The sequence below is a fragment of the Pseudopodoces humilis genome, chromosome 7, assembly GCF_049639895.1.
Source record: "Pseudopodoces humilis isolate 2021_Gansu_Grassland_sample_001 chromosome 7, ASM4963989v1, whole genome shotgun sequence".
In the NCBI taxonomy this organism is placed as follows: Eukaryota; Metazoa; Chordata; class Aves; order Passeriformes; family Paridae; genus Pseudopodoces; species Pseudopodoces humilis.
In genome coordinates, this window is record NC_142206.1 from 46,576,114 (window position 1) to 46,594,897 (window position 18,784).

At 35.4% G+C, this 18,784-nt stretch overlaps 1 protein-coding gene across 4 annotated transcripts in view; it reads right to left on the reverse strand.

Moving 5' to 3' along the window:
• The window catches only part of TTC7B (tetratricopeptide repeat domain 7B), a 121,634-nt gene that overhangs the window by 26,739 nt on the left and 76,111 nt on the right, over window positions 1-18,784 (reverse strand). For 2 of the 4 annotated variants that reach the window (XM_014249777.2, XM_088057515.1), the window contains exons 16-21: window positions 16,983-17,099; window positions 12,782-12,879; window positions 9,239-9,397; window positions 7,419-7,469; window positions 3,471-3,611; window positions 721-923 (exon numbers count right to left, since the gene is read on the reverse strand). In XM_014249777.2, coding sequence (XP_014105252.1) covers window positions 721-923; window positions 3,471-3,611; window positions 7,419-7,469; window positions 9,239-9,397; window positions 12,782-12,879; window positions 16,983-17,099 — 769 coding nt within the window. The remainder of the gene's footprint in view (window positions 1-720; window positions 924-3,470; window positions 3,612-7,418; window positions 7,470-9,238; window positions 9,398-12,781; window positions 12,880-16,982; window positions 17,100-18,784) is intronic. The other 2 variants (XM_014249778.2, XM_005520193.2) reach the window with 2 other exon arrangements.

Below are 18,784 nucleotides of genomic sequence, written 5' to 3' on the forward strand. Positions count from 1 at the left end.
GACTGAGGGGAGACCTCATTGCAGTTACAGCTTCCTGTGAGGGGAGGAGGAGGGGGCAGACACCGATCTCTCTCTTGTGACCAGTGACAGGACTGAAGGAATGGCCTGAAGTTGTGCCAGGGGAGGTTAAGGTTGGATATCAGGAAAACCCAGGGTGGTTGGGCACTGGAACAGCTTCCCCAGGGCAGTGGTCACAGCACCAGCCTGACAGAGTTCAGTAAGTGTTTGGACTATGCTCTCAGGCACATGGTGTGACTCTTGGAGTGAACTGTGCAGGGCCAGGAGTTGGACCTGATGATCCTTGTAGGTGTCTTCCAATTTAGAATATCCTATGATTTTATGAATTTAACTTTTACTTCAGAATACCAAAATGACTCGTCTTTCCTGTACAGTATCCAACTAAGTATTCAACTCTTCTCTTACCATAAGCCACCTCCATTTCCCAATGGCTAATGAATATTAGCCAGATGCAAATTGCTTCATCTTCTATCGTTTCTATTAGGATTGAAATATTCCTATGGCCTGCAAATCCTTTTTGCGTCCCAACACACAAAAGATGTGTGGAATAAATGCCAGGAAAGACTGTTTCCAAAGCACTTCATAATAAGAATATAGATCCCAAACTCACAAGTTATGGGTAACCTACACCAAGTCAAGACTTCACAGTACAACATCACCAGTTGAGATGACACTGCTTATCAACATGGGCTCAAGACTTACCAGCCTCTGCATGCTTTTCACATGGGTAGGACTAATGGATAAGGCCTCTTCATACCAGCGTTTGGCTTCATCAATATTTCCACGAAGTTCAGCCACCTGACCCCTCATGTAGAGGACATAGTGTGACATTGGAAAGAGATTAGCTGCTTCCTGGGTACATGCTGTGGCCTCAGCAGGCTTCCCAATTCCTATGTAGACTTCAGCTGTGGAAGGAATATCAGGACCAATTAATGATTCTTGCTTCATCATACCATGACTAGATGTTGTAACGTGCTGCATTTGTAAAAAGTTTCACTTTAGATAAAGACTATTTTCCTAAAAAAATTTTCATCTTAAAAGAGAAATCATTACCTCAATTATTTTAAATGAATTATTCTTTCAGGAAAGTTGCTTTTCTAAGTGGATCAGGAGTTACAACTTCTAAATGGCTGTATGAAACCCCAAAATATTCTTTCGAGTTTGCTATTTTTATCTTAAGCCTTGAATTTTTTCATTTTAGTTTTATTTTTAAGATGTGAGCATGTGAGTATTCCAGGACTCTTTAAATCAGTTGAGTAGCCTGACACACACTTAGACAAATCAGATTGACTATAGGAGGGAAAATTTTCATTCAGTGAGTAATTAACAACTAACAATAGCAGTATTTGCGTTCAGTAGCTCTTTTGACACTCTTACATTCTTCAACACTGCTATTTCACTACCTTGCTTATCTTCCTTATCTCTTGCTGAAAGAGTGGGAGAAGAGAAGAATAAAGAGATACTAAATGCAAGAAAAGGCTATTAAGATTCTGTGTTGGGTGATCTTTTCCTTTATGTTGGTACAGACCAAATAAGAATAGAGCCTCAAAGTAATTGTACGACTGTATTCTCTTGTGTCACACTGTACAAGAGGTTTATAGATTAAGGCTTAAATCAAGCTGCTGCATTAAAACAGCAAAGTGATCTGTCACTGCTCAAGACATGCTTCTCACTGTAATGTACAGGCCACCCATCTTAGGGTTTAAAGGCTCTCAGATCAGGAACTCCCACTGCAGCAGTGGACTTAGGATTATGCCTAAAACTCTGAATCGGACTGATATCTGAGTGCCTTTAAAGGAGCTTGCTTATGAAAAAGTTGCTTTCAATAGCTTTATCTATGTGTTCTTCCCATGGCAGAATATTTTAAAGATACTTTTAAGAGTAGAAAATGGCCTGTGTAGCAGATTGTAGCATCAGACCACCAATGTGCATAGAAATCTGACTAAGTTGTGAACTAAAAAGGAATCAGCAAAATGTGTCCAGACTCCTCCTTTGTGGACAAAACAGCAGCAGCCACTTGCATAAACTGAATAACCAGCAACAGCATGTGACCCACAGAATTTTTTTAAAAACAAAAAAAATCCACCAAACAGAAAATAAGTAGTGGAACAAGCTGCCACAGAAGGCTGAGAAATTATCAGCATTATAGATGCTAAGAGTTACTGTGAAGGTCATCTGTGACAATTTATAAATATTTAGAGTCAATGATGCCACAATGCAGAGGAGACAACTACACTACTGGACCTTGCCCTGTTCTAATCTGTGCTGCTTTTGAGTAACCCAAATGAGATCACTATTATTAATCACTGTAATTGCTATCTTTTCAATCTTCTGGGCTTTTCCTCTAAACCACTAAACCATTTATAACTGGGAGCCATTACTCTGCAATGACTTTTACACCGTAAAACTGTAGATGTAAATAGGTAAATTAAAATGCTATGAAATAAAGCACTGTTTTGTTAAAAACATGAAAGAAAAGATTGTGTCACTGAAAAATGCTCTGAAAGCAGAACAAAGCATAACAATTGCTGGCTGATTTCTAAATTACATCTTTCTGATCTAGCTATCAATAGAAACAATTACATGTTATACATTTTTAACTGTACACAAATACACTGGATCATCATTTTCTGGCTAAAATTTTATGTAACAGCCACTTGTGATATTGCAGTTAGCTTGAGGCTTGAAGCATCATAATAATGCTAAATCCACTCAAGATGACTCCACATTTAGACAAACAATCCTGTGTCTTTTACATTAATGAAACCAGAAGGAAAAGAACAGAATTCAGGCTCACTATCACAGCTGCAAAAGACAGATTGGTAAATACTACTACTACTATTTCCTTCCCTGAATATGCAGAGTTATTTATTTTCTATTATAAAATTTTGCAGTTACAGGAACTCTGTTCAAAAATCAAAGATATTTTTCCATTCAATGGAATTAGTGACCTGGCATTAGCTCAGTTGGTTGGAACACGGTGCTAGTAATGCCAAGGTCACAGGTTCCATCCCTTCATGGATCATTCACTTAAGAGTTGGACTTGATGATCCTTGTGAGTGCCTTCTAAATCAGACTATTCTGTGATTCTGCAAGGATGCCTAGATTTCCAGGCACTAAGATACTCTAGATACTTCAGAAACTAAATTCTTAAGGGATAAGGCAGAGAGTGTTTGTTCTACAGAAAGTAGGACTCCACTGGTAACAGCTACATTCTAAAACTACTGCCTTATCTTTCATAAATGATCTTACACACAGAGCAACTCCAGTGTGCTTTTTTATTTCTTGGCTTGTTTCAGTGCCACACACATGGAAAAAATATGATCTGATAAGTGGTAACAGATTCTGAATGAAACAAACAGATTTTGGTAAGTCCTTAGGCTTAGCAATAAAGGAGAGGGCATAGAAAAGATAAAAGAGGGCATAGAAAAATAAATTTACTATCACAATACCTGCATGAAGCCATATTTGAGCCAGAGTCATCCAAGGATGCAAGGGACCTTGTTTAGGGGCACTGCTTTGCAGAGAAGAAGCAACCTCAGACAATGCTTGCTCGACTCTGGAAGCTGCTATCGATGTGGCATGGACTGAACCTGTAGAAGTAATAAAAAGAATTTACCTGAACAGAAATAATGAAGGCCATATACATTGCATGAAACATTTAATTGCAACCCTTTTCATAAGAGGCTTTACCCCAAACTCAATACTTAAATTTACATTTACCATTTTGGATAATTTTTTTTAAATGCCACATTAATTTTCTTATGAAAGATTTTATATTGGTCTAAAAGTCTATTTAAAAAACACACTAAACTTCAGTAACCGTACCTGACATTTTTTGGGGTTGCTACTATGACTACTCTCTATTAAAATTGGCACCTATTTTCTGGCAATGTGCAATCCAAAAAAGGTTTGTGATGGTATCATACACAGTAGTCTTCAGGTTACTGCATTCACTTTGATGTTAGTATTAGCTATGTCTTCCCACAGGTGCAATTAGAGGATTATTTTACAACTGATAACAGAACAAATAAAGAGAACTAAAGCACACACAGCGATCACGACATACACTATCACCACTACATGGTTAAACTGCACTGAATGTAAAACTTGTCTAATCAAGAAGGCTGAGTTAAAGTACTTTGTGGCAAAAAAGTCCACAAAGTTTTTTTGCATAAAAAACATTCCCAGAGCATACTAAGGATAATTCTCATAAAATGTATCATTTCCAAGTCAGATTAGAATCTCATTGGCAAATAATACCCTTTTCAATGTACTGGAATTAAAAAAGCTTCTATGACTAGAGAATATCAAATGGCAACTGTACTTTGGATAGTCAATTACTGCCAGCATATTTAGTCATGACTTTTTTTTTAAATCAAGACCATGAATATTTTAAACTACCCTCCTTCTTGTCATCTAAGCTTCAGCATATCTCTAGTTGTTTTATAATTACAAATTACAAAATCTCATACTGATTAGGCCTGATTAAAAATAAAGGCAGTAAAATATTCCAGACTGGATCAGATGAGAAATTGTCTAATTCCATCACCATATCCATAATGATCAACAATGGCAGATACTCCAAAAGAAAGTATTGAATCCTGTACAAGTTGAACTGCACATCAAAAGCTCATCCTCATCATTACAAGTTAAGAAATAAACAAATAGGTTTTCTAAGAATTTTAATGAGAAGAGATCTGTCACATGAAATACACATTTTTAAGTGTGACAAGATAAATCAGCAAACCAGAAAGCACCAGAATTTCCTAGTACACAGATCATAAGAAGAGGAAGTTAGTCTGAAAGTATGCATCATAGTTTCCTTAATTGAAAGAAACAAAGGAAAAGCAGCACAGGATATAATTAGCATTTCATGTCATTATGAACAAGGAATTGCCCTGAAGATCTGAAACAGTGTCTGGCAGTAGAGTTTGCTTTCCTTTTTACTGGTTGATGAAACAACACAAAATCCAGCCTGCACAGCTGAACATTCACTATAGTTTTTGTGTCTCTTATTTTAAAGCTTAAATTCTGAAAAATTCTGTTGGTTTTGTCACAGCTCTGCTCTCGTCTTATCGTATCTGCATTTGGCTTTCTTTGCTTGAGGTCAGGACCCACAGCCAAACACAAACATATCCTCACTTTCTCATACAATTCACTGTGTTGTAGCTTCCTTGAAATGTTCAGATAGAGTTGCAGCAATTTCTCATTTAAAATTTTACTGTGTCTTTCACACACAAAAATACCTTTGCTCCTCCCAGACAACTTCTATACCTGCTGTTATAGCATGACACTTAAGACTCAAAAAAAAAAAATAAAAATCCCTCCAAATACCAGAAGCAGCAAAGAGTATTTATTTTGAAATGGAAATCATGAGACCTGGAAAATTAATACATCACCAAAATAGATCCTGGCTACTCGCTTTTACTACTCACACGATTTGTTTAGCTTTGTTCTGAAGCTTGCTTATACTAAAAAGGCCAAGTGTGAAACAGGGACTGTCTTTGCAAGACCTAGAATTCACTACTTAAATTGATTATCATCTGGAATCACAATCACATTGCAAAGTGTGACAGAAGGTCTTAACCATGACAAAATGTTCCTAAACCAAAAAGGTATAACCTCCTACTCAAGTTTCCTTTAATGGCACTTGCCCAGAACCTAGTTTCTGCTCATCATACTAACATCCTATCTGCAATAACCATGTTGCAGATCCAATGTTTCAATTCAATCTCAAATAGGAAACCTACCAAGAGCCTTGAACAAAGACAATTTACCCAAGAAATTAAGTCATCTCACAGAAACCTTTCTTTTCCAAGTCACAGCTACAGTTAAACTTTTGTGAATAAAGTATTCAGTTTATTCTCTTCAGGCTTTTCTTAAATGTTACAGGAGAGTCCACATGAACTCATCCTTTAAATACCATTTATAAATACCATACACCATATGCAAATGAGCCTGTTATGACTTCTTCAGTTCTTTCCATGGTCATTTCCTCATAAATTCTTCACAATGCAGTGCAATGGACATAAACTAATACGTGGACTTTATCAGGACCTAGATGGCATGATAGCTTTGAGAAAAACAAAATCACTTTGCTATGTACATCAATTTCCCTTCTGAAAATGAGTAATAGAATAGACTGTCATCCTTCATGGAACATGTTCATATCAGCTCACAAAACCACTATGGCAGGATTTCTTTTTATATCATAAAGGAGAATGTTACTCAGTAGTTTTACATTCATCCCATTTTAAACATTTCAATATTTACATAAAGAAAAAAATGCTTTAACTGCAATGCTCATGCAGTAGAAAAAAGGAAAACCCCCTAAAACCCCCATGACTCCACTTTACATGCAAAGAGCTGGAAGTAAGAACATTAGTGGTGTGACACACAGAGAACTCTAAGGAAAGCAATTATAAAATACAAAGAGGCAGCACCTTCTGCAGGACTAATACATCCCTGAACTAATGCATTTGATAAAACAGATTGGCAGATTTAGCCAAAATTCACAATTTTTTTTTTCATTTAAAATTCATTGAGAGTCTGAGATACCTTTAACAATCACAAATTACAAAGCTATCTTATCTTTTACTACAAAGTTGTGCATGGAGATGATAATAGTCAGGTAGGGACAGCATCATTCACAAAGCATACTCTCAGCTCTTTGAAAAAGATTTTCTGTGCTTAGTAACTGTCAAACATGTTGGCTTATGTATCTTCTTACTTTTCTCTCCTTCACCAAATTGATCTCCTGTAGTACCCCCCAAAAAATCTATGGAGAGGTAACCAATGAAAAAATCATATGATTTTTATATAACAATATAATAGCTTTATAAGGTAACTGGTTAGAGAAAAAGGATATTATTTCATGTCCTGATTAAAACAGCAGTATTTTTATTGGTCTATATTCTTCATTCTTTCTTATTTAGCTTGCTTTCATAATTTCATTATTTCAAAGTGTACTCTTCATTATATTTTACAAGCAAAATTTGTACCACAAAAGAAAGTAATAGCTTATTATGAGTCATGACAGTTGTTGCAATATTGTATTCTGGATCGGCATTCTTCTTTAGGAGCAGCAGTGGTAAAATACAGTGTCCTGGCAGTTGGCCATTGTGTTACACAAGACCTGCCTAATACGTCTTTATTTGCAGTCCTCTAGAAATGAATACTGCCTCTTTAATTATTAAATGCAAGTGTTAGTTGAGTGCATCCAGGTCTCTTAAGTTTACAGGCCTTAGGGTGACTGAATGGGCAAAGAGCATCAGCCTTGCTTTACACACTATCAAACTTCAACTATTGATGGACAAAACATGTGTGTTTTGTAGTAAAGGAAAAGGTGATTTTAGTCCTTCAGAAATTAATAGAACTGCACAGTGAATACTACTTACAAACTGAAAAAAGGGAGTAAACCCCATGAAAATAAGCATCTGATGGATTGCCTTTGGATAGATCAAACCACAAATTAAAATTCGAAGTAAAAAGAAAAAAATTACATATATATATATATATATAAGCCAAAAATTCTAAGAAAGCCAAAGGATTTCTGATAACCTTCAAACTGTAAATCAGGTTTACAGGAGCTCAAAAGATAAAAAAATTAAATAAGATGCTACACCTCTAAAATCACGTTCCTGTTCAACAGAAATTGGAAGTCAAGTCAATAATACAAAATGCCCTTGCCTTCTTTCACTAGAAAAAAAAAATGAATTGAGCAAGACATAGAACATGACATTTTCAGCTCCTGAAATTATATTAACAGACTACAGGCATCTAGGGAAACTGCTCCTTACTCAGACAGCTTTAACTTTCATTAATTATTGACACCATACAAAGGACTCCACTATATTTTTTCTCCTTTCTCACGGTTCTGCTACATCTTCTGCGTATGGTAGAAGCTCCTTTCCCTGAAGATACAGTAGCTTGGAAATGGAAAACTTGGGCTTCACATAATGGAATCTGTGCTTTGGCTTCATCATTCTTTCAGTTTTCCTTCATTCTTGAGTAGGCTCTTACTCACAGCTTTGTGAAGAACAGGAACAAGTCATTTAATGTTAACTGGGATGTCCTGTTTACAGTATAGGTCTGAAGAAGTTCAACTCAATGACACCCAAACCTGTAATAGCAGCCAATCAGCTATTCAAAAGCTTCAACAAGGTCAGACTTCAACTGCTGTAGGACACAGATTTCCTGGCACTTCCACTTACAGGCTTACATATGAGCTAGTGTTTTCAACCCTAGCCTTATGTCAGCTATTTAACAAGTGAGTTTTGCTAATACTCAAAGATTTCTTTGCTAGCTTTTGCTTGGAATAAATATATTTGACATGAAACCAGTCTATAGACCAGGTGTCAAAATTAATTTCTTAAGATCAGATTTCAGTGATCTGAAATTACTTAAATTTAAATGATCATGAATTAGTAAATTCAGTGACAAAAACAGTGCTATGTATAAAAGTATGTGTGAAGGACAACTTAAGAGAAGTTAAAAGGAGTTAAAAGGAAATGGCTGAAAAACTATGTTGATTTTATCCTGTCACCTGAACTACTCTGGCAGCATTAGTGTACATTTTGTATTCAAACAGCATAGAGATTGATCTTAAAGCTGGCTTAAATTGGCATCATTTCAATTAACAGAAAGGATCTATACTTGAAACAGCAGAATGCTGATTTTCACTGCTCTAATGCCTCCTCCAAATCATTCCAATATGCCCTACTGCATTATGATACACATCGATATTTAGGCAACGGTTTCCTTCATGTGAATTTTTCAGGGAATGTTTTGGATGTAATTCATTAAAGGCTTTCTGGAATTAAGTTATTAAAAAAACTGTCCAGATAAGAGGAGATTCTGCAGCAGGGACAGTCATGTTAGGCAAAAGATGCCAGCACTGGATATAATTTACATTAGTAAATGCTACAAAGCAGCCTTGACCAATAATCTCTTTCACTGAACACCTATAATTCTCTGTAACACTCATGTGAACAGAGTATTAAATATGTCTGTAGCTTTACATCTTTTGGAATGAATAAAACACCCTTCTCCAATGAAACTCTTAAAACCTATGCACTGTTTAATGAAAAGCAGCTGAAAGGCCAGATTTCACTGACACTGTAGAAATGTAATCTGTTCAACCACGGTTTATCAGCTATGAAGATTATCAGAAAAATACAGCACAAACATGCTCATCAGGAATAGAAAGCCAATTTACAGCGAGTAGGTGAACAGGGCTCAGGAACTTGGTCACAGTATGGAGAGGCTGCATGGGGCCAGACAAAGGTATCTGGTTTAGGATGAGGAAGATGAGAAGATACAAACAGTTGGAGAGGAGACTCTGTTCTTGAGAGAGAAGATGAGGAAGTATCAGAGGCTAAAAAGCGAAACAAAGAGAATGGTAAGGGGGTGTGGGGGGGACAGGAAAGAAAAAAAGATCCAACAGGGTTTAATGGACTCATGGATGCCAAAAATGCAAAGCATTTGTTTCACTATTCAGTAAGATTGAAATGGCTCCTGCATAAAACAAATACTACTTCTGAAAGCAACAACAACAAAAAATACCCCTTGATTTTTATGTGCTCTCCTTTCATATTAAATTTGATTAAAAAAGCAAATAAAATATTTTTTCCTATGTTCCAATGCAAAAATTAAAAAAATATATTTAAGGGAAAATAAAGGCTAAAATCTAAAACTCAGGTAATATTGTTTCTTTCTATGATAAACTCAGTGAACTGCAACCAAACTGAACAAAGTTTTTAAAAAGATTGATCACAATTTATCTTAAGCAAATAGCCAATGAGTCTACAGAGATTTGCATATTTTTGTCTGTCTTTTGATCTGTAATGTGTCTGTCTCCCTGTGGGATTGACTGATTCATCAGAACTCTTTTTCCCCAGTCTACATTTATTTCCTTCATCAATATATACAAACATGACTGCATGCCACTCATGGCAATCCAACTGAAACAGGGACAAACTTAAAGTAAATTTTACAGTTATTGATCAGGACATCAGAATCAACAGTCTAACTTTGTAAGAAATCCACAGTGTAACCTTTTGATATTTTAAAGGCTACTCAAATTAAAACTTAAATCACTTAATCATTATAGGATTGATAAGAGCTCCATGTAAATCAAGTTTTCAATCTTTTTTTTTTTCAGAAAAGGTCAGCTTCTACTTAAGTGATACATTTATAAAGAAGAAGTATTTATACCCATTGCACATGGATTTTTTTTGAAGGATTTTACATGAAGTTTACATGAATTTTAGCTCTCATTTCTTGGTATTTAGATGACTGAATTCAGACTACACAGACAAAGGGGATCATCATCATCATAGATGGCATGCAAAGTTACAAAGGGGAAAATTTCCAAATGTTCACATGTATCCAGACATACAAATGTATTCACAAAGTAACATTACACGAGGTAGTTTAAGGAGGTGGGTGGGAGCAAACATTTCCATCCTGAGAGGATTTTCAGCCAGAACTTTCTTGCATTTTAACATTTGTTTACTTATTTGCCAAATTCCTTCTGCATTTCTAAACATTGTGGGCCCACAAATTTTGCAGGTGAGCCCTTTCAGCCCTACAAAGGTCTAACATCTTGATCATCTATTGTTTTTATCATCTACCTGTTGTGAATAATATTTTATTGACAATAAATGCTTAAGTTTTCTCAGATACTATGACAATCTTTCATTCTTGTAGTACCGTTATTTTTTAATTCCTGCAAAAGGTTTATATAATACTCTGATGAAGAATTCTGGACAAATACTGGATGTGGAGCTTTTTCATATATATAATTACACAGATTCAGTAGTTAACAAAGTTCTAGTCCTTGCCAGAAATTGAGTACTAATATTGCAACAAGGTTTCTTCTGCTAAAATTAACAATTAACAATTAAAAAAGAATCCCACCAACAAACAAAATCAACTCCTACTCCCAATTAAAAAAAAGAAAACATAAGGGGCATCTACCCACTGATCCTCCACAATTATCTTTTATAAGAAAAATAATCAAAAAGCAGATCCCTTATTTTTAATTTTACATCTTGCTTGCCTTGACAATAGAGTTAACTCCTAACAATATAGCTAAGATTCAGAAAAAAATACAATTCAGACCATTCTAGAAAAATTACAATGTATGCAGAGATCCTATTTGGATCAGGATACTGGCTGCAAGATTTGAATTTGGGGCAAGCTGCTTGAAAAGCTCACTGTTTTGAATGAGGGTTCATATTTACTTTAAAAGCATTGAGGAATATGCAGTCTTTAAAGTGCACCAATTCACTGTGTTCTCAAGTGTGGCAGATATAAAATAGGACACCCTGAAGGTATAACTCAAGAGCTGTGTGCCCCCACTAGAAAAGAAACTAACAGAAAACCACAACTAACCACAAAAAACCTTTCACAACACCCATCCCCAACAAGTACTTTTTTTAAGACATAATAGCTATGTCTACATATATATACATATACATATCCGTGTATGAAACCTATAAAATGTAGTTATGCTCTTAAAAATGAAACAATCAGCTAGACTTGATCACCATAGCATGATATAATGTTATCTTATCCCTTTTAATTATACAAATACAAGGAGAGAAGATTCCATGTTAATTACTCCATATCATATTGCTATTCCTTGAAATCAGGTGACCTGACCTTTGCTATCAAAACTGCTTGCACTATTGCAAGAACAGAACACTACTTTAAATTCAAAATTGAGAGAACATTCAATCCAATTTTAACTTTCAGAAGTTAAATAGCTAAATTGGATTTTTTTCTACTGCAGTATTCTGATATTAGATATACAATACAAATTTAAATATGTCTTAATTTATGGGCCAAGTGCACTCAGATTCGTAGGCTGGCAAATTTTCCCATAAGCTGTTTGTGTCAAATAGTGATTGAGCAGAAATACACCCCTGAAAGGTCCCAGGAAAAGCATTCTGACATTTTACAACTCAGAAAAAAGAAAACTCTCAATATTTAGAATGCAAGTAAGATATGGCAGAATTTTTTTGAATTAGCAGCATCATGATAATTCCTTCTGCAATCTCTGCAGAATACATGGCTCATGTGCTTTTTGATTGCATAACTTCTAAGGTATATTAGTTTGCATTGGGATAACTGAATATAATAATAGAAGCAAATTAAATATTGTCAGTATTTACTGATATGTAAAAATTTTTGCTTTTATGTAGCATACCTGTGCACCACAATTTTGATATGTATATAAAAATATCACAGTATGTATGATTTACAACAAATAAATTTTGCTTATAATGTCCAAGTATGTCCACAGTAAGCCTAGCAACCCATGTAATTATATTTTAACATATATTTGAGATTTTAATTAATTAAAAACAATGTTTTCTATTTTTTGAGATTAAAAGTTGTCTGATTTTTTTTTATCTTTTAAACAAAAATGTGCAAATACTGAACAAATGAAAAAGCACAGGACTTTGGCAAGTAGGCTAGTTCAGCCTACTAATTTTTAACCCTTGCATAAGGAAATACTATTAAACTCAGCAAGATCCATAGCACAGATATTTTAATTTACAGAGAACGTGGTCAGCAAGTACTTCATAAATTAAAAAGAAGAAAAAAATCTTATATCACACAATGTCTATTTCCACTTACATGACATGAATGAAAATATAACTTCATTTTGCAAAATAGAAAAAAAACTAATGCAAAATCTATTGATGGCCAGATCATTTAAACTCTTTTATTGATCATATGCAGTTCTTACCTGTTTCAGGATCACTGAAATCTGGTAATGTAATTGTATTAAGCTGTCGTCTATCAGCAATAGCTCTGTCTAACAAGCTGCTCCCACGTCCAGAATCACTGTAATGAAGTACAGAAATTGTAAGCTATTAAAATACAAAATTATATACTGATATACAAATTGCATGCTGCCCTACTCCCACAAAGGTTCTTGCTATAAAAGTTACTGCTATGACCAAATTTAGTACCAAGCACCACTCACCACTCCCAGTGCATTAAGCCAGTTGCATTAAAACAGAATTAAGCTGAGCAAAATTAAATCCTTATTTACTTCAGCAATTCTGTTTTCATAATTAATACAACCAAAAAGGAAATAGTGTTTTTTAATTTAATTCATAACTAACACCTCTACAGAAAGAATCTATTGTACCTTGAGTATTTATATGATATGGAGTATAGGTTTCATAGAAAGCTGAGAATGCAGGTGTAAGTTTGAAAATCCTCGCTTTCTCCAAAATGAATAGAGATACAAAAGCCAGGACATCTAATTTTAGGTAAAGATGTTATAAAGGGCTGTTTTGGTTTTGGTGTTTAATATATGCACATATACATATTAACTGTCTAATGGTGAACTTGATTCTAACAGCATGGCAGAAACATTTTGAACACTTCTAACATCCCAGAAGCCTAAGCAGTAGCAACGATTTTTACTGATTGCACCTGTGGGCAAATGCACTTAACTTCTACTCTAGCAGTAAATCCATATCTGCCCCTCGGGCTTCTTGTTGATATGCTTGCTGGAAAACTAATTGCTCCTAGAATTACTATTAAAGATTCAGCAGGAGAAGAGGGACTGAAGAACTAACTGTTTTTTCTCCTTAAGATGAGGCAAGCATTGAGACACATTGTCAGCAAAGTGTAAGGAAGCACTTATGGGCATTCCTTCTTTAACATTCTATGATTAATACAGAAATTTCATTTTTAGGATTGTTAAGTCTGGTACTGTTCATTATCAATAAATATTTTCTTTAAAACTTCATTAAGAACCAAACCACCCCACAAACTTAAAAGTAATTAAGTTTTAAAGCAGTTGAACTGTTAGCCCAACTTAGCAGAGTGCAATCTTTTGTCTGATTCTCCCTGAAGAGAAAGAACTGTACAAAATTTTTAGTCTAAAGTAAAGCTTGAAAAACTTTAATCTAAACTGCAAACCTGGAATTCAGCACATCTCTCCATTTGCCTTAATTTTACAACTGCCTCCTTCTGACTTTGGATTGAATGAAGAGAAAGAAGTCTCCCAAGAGTTCTTCATAGTTGCAGAAGTCAGTGAAATAACATTCCCTCTTTTTAGAGCGGTTATTAAAATGGTAGAATTAAAATTTTGCATTACCCTGACATTACTGCATTATTTCCTTAGAAAATGACATCGTTATAGAAATCCACAGGAAATAGAAGGAAAGGTTCTGGGCCATACACTATCAGTTATAGTTGTTACATCACTTGGTGTACATTTTCTGTGGTAATTACTTCCCCAAGCCACGTGCAACCACATGCCAAATGTTGCTGACAAGTAAAGCCAGACCTACCCTCAATATCTTCTAAGCACAGAACTGGCACTGTGGTTTGTTCCTTTCCCAAATGCAAACCATGAAGTGGAAAAGAATTCAACGATTTTCTAATACATTTTAAGCAGTAGGCTAAAGGCAAACATTTAAACCTTCCAAGCCTTGCATCACAAAATAGTTCTAAAATTCATATTAATCATCTCATGAGAAAAAGGTTTGTATATCAATTAAAGACAAAAGTTCTATATTGACTGAACAAAGATAAATCACAGTATTGCACTTGGCTCTTTTTAAGGTATATCTAGGTATTTGCAATTTATTTTTATTATTAAAAGATTATTGAGGACACTGAACCCATGTTCCCACAAAATCTGATTCATTGCAGAAGAAACATTTAATATAAACCACAGCTTATCAAAAAAGTAAATTCCTATCTCATTGGGAAAATGATACACCAAATTAGTTTTCAGTCTAACTCATAATAGAAAAAGATATTTCAAATAAGCATAAAAAATATTTAAATCTTTGAAAAACAACATTATAAAAAAGTTTAAAGTTATTAAAAGACCTTTTATTACTGGCTTAATTTTTTTTAAAAAGGCTTCAATTATTTCCAGTGGGAGACATAACTTTCAAATGGTGCTTTGCAACAAAATGAAGTCTGTGTTAAAACTGCAAAGGCTGAAAAATTAAAGTTTTCACAACAATCCTATGTCATCATTCTTCAGTGCAGCTGAGTGAATAGAATTTCCCAGTCAAATTTCAGGTCTCAGCAATAACTCCTATCCTGGAATAAGAGTGGATCTGGATTACCATGACACAATACGTAGGCAGTCAGTCCCTACACTTCACACAGACCAGCCAAAGAACGACTACAACTCTGTATCCTTACTTATTCACTGCTTGATGTAACTCTGAGTCTGTGATTTGGGAAACCTGTCTCCATCCATCATGACACTTTTCCACAGTTCCTGTTCATTCAATTCTGAATTTGATCTTAATGCACTACTGTTAACTTCAAGAAAAGACTTAGATGTCAAGATAAAAAAATCAGTATGAAAAAAGAAAAAAAAACAGATGAAAAGTAGTCCTCACTAATTTTTCTTAGATGCTCTTGAAGGAGAATGGTGCCAAGAAGAGTTATCAACCACTGCTGTTTGAAGCTGACACAGCCAAGAGTAAGTTTTCACAGTCACTGCTGATGTCTGAAGGAGGCATTACTTAACGTGTGTTTAACATGGCAAAGTAGCTCTTAGCACAAGAACAAGAACAACAACGCAGTAATGACAAGCTATGATTAGAGCCCTGATATGTGTAAAGGATATAACATCAGAGATGGAAGGTGAAAAGTTGTGTTGGAGTACATGCAAAGCCAGTCTGAAATTAGGCTTGCACAGAAACTGTAGCTCTTCTGCAAAGCGCAGCATTCTGATACTAAACTTTTAACCCTGCCTGCCCACACATACAAGCAGCTAAGTAAAATAAAGCACCACCCACTAGGTTAGAAATTTTCTCCCTGGCCCCTACTCCTCATTCAGTGACTTTGAATTGAAAAGATTCAGCTCAAACCTTTCTGCTTGCTGACATACTTGCTTTCTGTAACCTGAGTGATGCTTCCTGCTCCACAATGCAGTGCCAGGGTCTCTCAATATGCTGTGACTGATTCAGGTGCCCTCCCAGGCTTTTCCTGCCACACCCTCCAAACTGCTACTCTGAATGCTCACTAGCTTCCTAAGCAGAGAAGCAGTTATCCCACTTCTGCCATTAGGTCAACTCCTTAAATCTTCTTAAAGTGATGCATGTGTTTACATGACTGGAATCAAACTACAGCAAAAACTGAATGTCCATCATATTGCTACACAGGTATCTGATGCCACCTGGTACAAAGCTCTTCTGCTGTAGCATCTCTTCTCCAGAAGCTGTCAACCCTTCAAACAACCAGATATCAGGAAATTCTGCTTGTCTCTTTCTCCAGGTATTCGATGAATATGTTGAATACTACCAGCATGGATTTCTGCTAAGTAGCCTTCTCATTTGTTTTCACAGCTTATCTAAATATATATAACAAAGGACGTTCACAAAAGCATTTTGGAAACCTAAACAGGACTATAACAACTTATATGTATGTATTTGTTAATGCCTTCGAAGAATCCAGATAGGTTCATAAGCAAGACCTCCCTTTAAAAAACAGCCATGCTGACTATGCAAGCACATCATTTCTATCATTGTGATCCTTGATGCTTCTATGCTTCTAATGTCTTGTCTTCTTTCACATTATTTAGTGAAAGCCCTTGAACTAAATTCCTACTACAGCAATCTCTCCACTAGCCAATATAAAAGACTAAAACCCTGATCAGGAAACAGAACAAGACCATACCAGTACAGTGAGAATTGGTTAACTCATTTGAGTTGCCCAGTCTGTGTAACCACTCTATCATTGCAGAATTAAGTAGCTTTCGCATACCTTACCTCAGAGAACCCTCATAGTTCCGCATTACCATCAACTGGTGTCTTTGAATGCCAGTCTCCAAATTCCCAGAGGATTAGTGTGTTTACATGAAATACCAGAACAAGCAGATGCAGGACTGCTGATCTCATATTGCCATGAAAAGCTACTGAGGAAGGTAGTGAGCAGCCCAGCACTCTACAGCATCTTACCTTGGGTTAGTCAGATTGTAGCAGGATTTCCAAATCTGGAGCATGTGTTTACAGGTAAGGAGTGCTTCATCTGGGCCTCTGCACAGAGACTCTAACTTGACTTTTGTAAACAGTAATCTAGTGAAAAGGAAAAAGAAGTTAAAAGGTATTTCAATTCAAGAAAAACATTTTTAAAGACAGCATCACACCAAACTGGAGAAGACATAACTTCAAATATAGTAGTAATTTAAGTTTAATGAAGTAATTGCAATAAATATCTAATGCAGTTAAAGTAACAGTGAACACAGTAACCTTTTACAAGATGCCTTTTTCAACTGGACAGAAGCAATAGTTGACAGGATTTTTTTTTAATGTAAAAAAAAAATAAATTACAAGACAATGTAGTTTATTGAAATTAGCACTACCACAGGATTCCACAGGATGTATCAAGTTGTAGATTCCCCACGAAGATTAACCTAGACAGCTTCCTAGTTGTTCAAAGAATATAAACACAATGTGATAACAAAGGAGCTAGTCCACTGGTAGGCATATTTATAGGAGTCACAGCACCCAGGAACAGACAATACACCAGAAAAATACTAATTTAAAAGCAATTTTTAGTAAAATCAAAGATTAAAGAGCACAAAGCAGGAGGAGAGAATGCATATAAAACTGTTAGCCTACTTTCTGTTTTAAAACCCAGGTGTACTTTGGCATTTTATTCCACTGCAACCTTAATCATACTAAGTGAAAAATTTATATGATTGCTCATATGGTTTGCGTGGGAAGACTGAGAAGGGTGTAGAGGAGGGGTAAGTGTGAAAGCTCAGAAGTTTCTTATCCCAAATACAAACCTGGAGGCTGCTAATAGTAACTGAAAAGTGCAGAGAGTTTTCTCAAGAATAAGAAATTACATCAAGTTAGAGTAGTTAAATCTTCAGCACTGCACTGAACATCCCCAGCAGAAATTACCCAGCATGTAATCTAAAAATGAATCACACAACCTTAAGTGTACAACGTGTGCCTTGCGGGACAGAGGAAGAAACAACAGGCAGTTCACTGTGTTAGTTTGAGAAAATGAGAACCTGCCAGGTACATAAGGTCATACAAAGTCTCTCTTGATATCTTATAAGAATGCAGAGCAGAGTAATCACTCTGTAATGTAGAGCAGTTATATTAGCTTAGCTTTCTTCTTATCAGTAAATTGGATTTGAGTATACAGGGATATTTTTATATATATGGATAATTTAAAGTTTGGATAATTTGGCAGAGATGTCCTCTCTAGATGCTCATTTAACAGTGACTATATCACTGAAAGAAAAACATGTCCAGGTCTGTCTGTCCATCATTTTACTGAAGAGAGAAGGAAATATGACAAATAACATCCTCCTTCCTTCACACTCCCCTCATCTAGTCTACCCTTAATACATGTACATGCATGCCTCACCCAAACAGCAAGACCTAGGCATCAAAACCTGAAACCAAAATCACAGGAATCTATCTCATACAATCCCTTTCCTGCTTCTCTGTATGTAAGATAGTACATTTGACAGTTTGAATAGCCTATATAGAAGTTCAATTTCTTAATTTCTTTGTGATTATAAATCATTCTAGAGTCAGTAATCATAATATAGACCTTATTCTGTACAGTTTACAGATAGACTGAATTACCATTAACAGTATTCAAGCATTTAAGAGTTTTAGGGATTTTTCAGCAGAGGGAAGGCACAGGGTCAGCAAAACACTAAGATCCAGCAAGCAAAATTTTAAAGGAAAAATGGAACAGGGGATAGAAAGGGAGGGGATTTGGCTATTAAGAAATT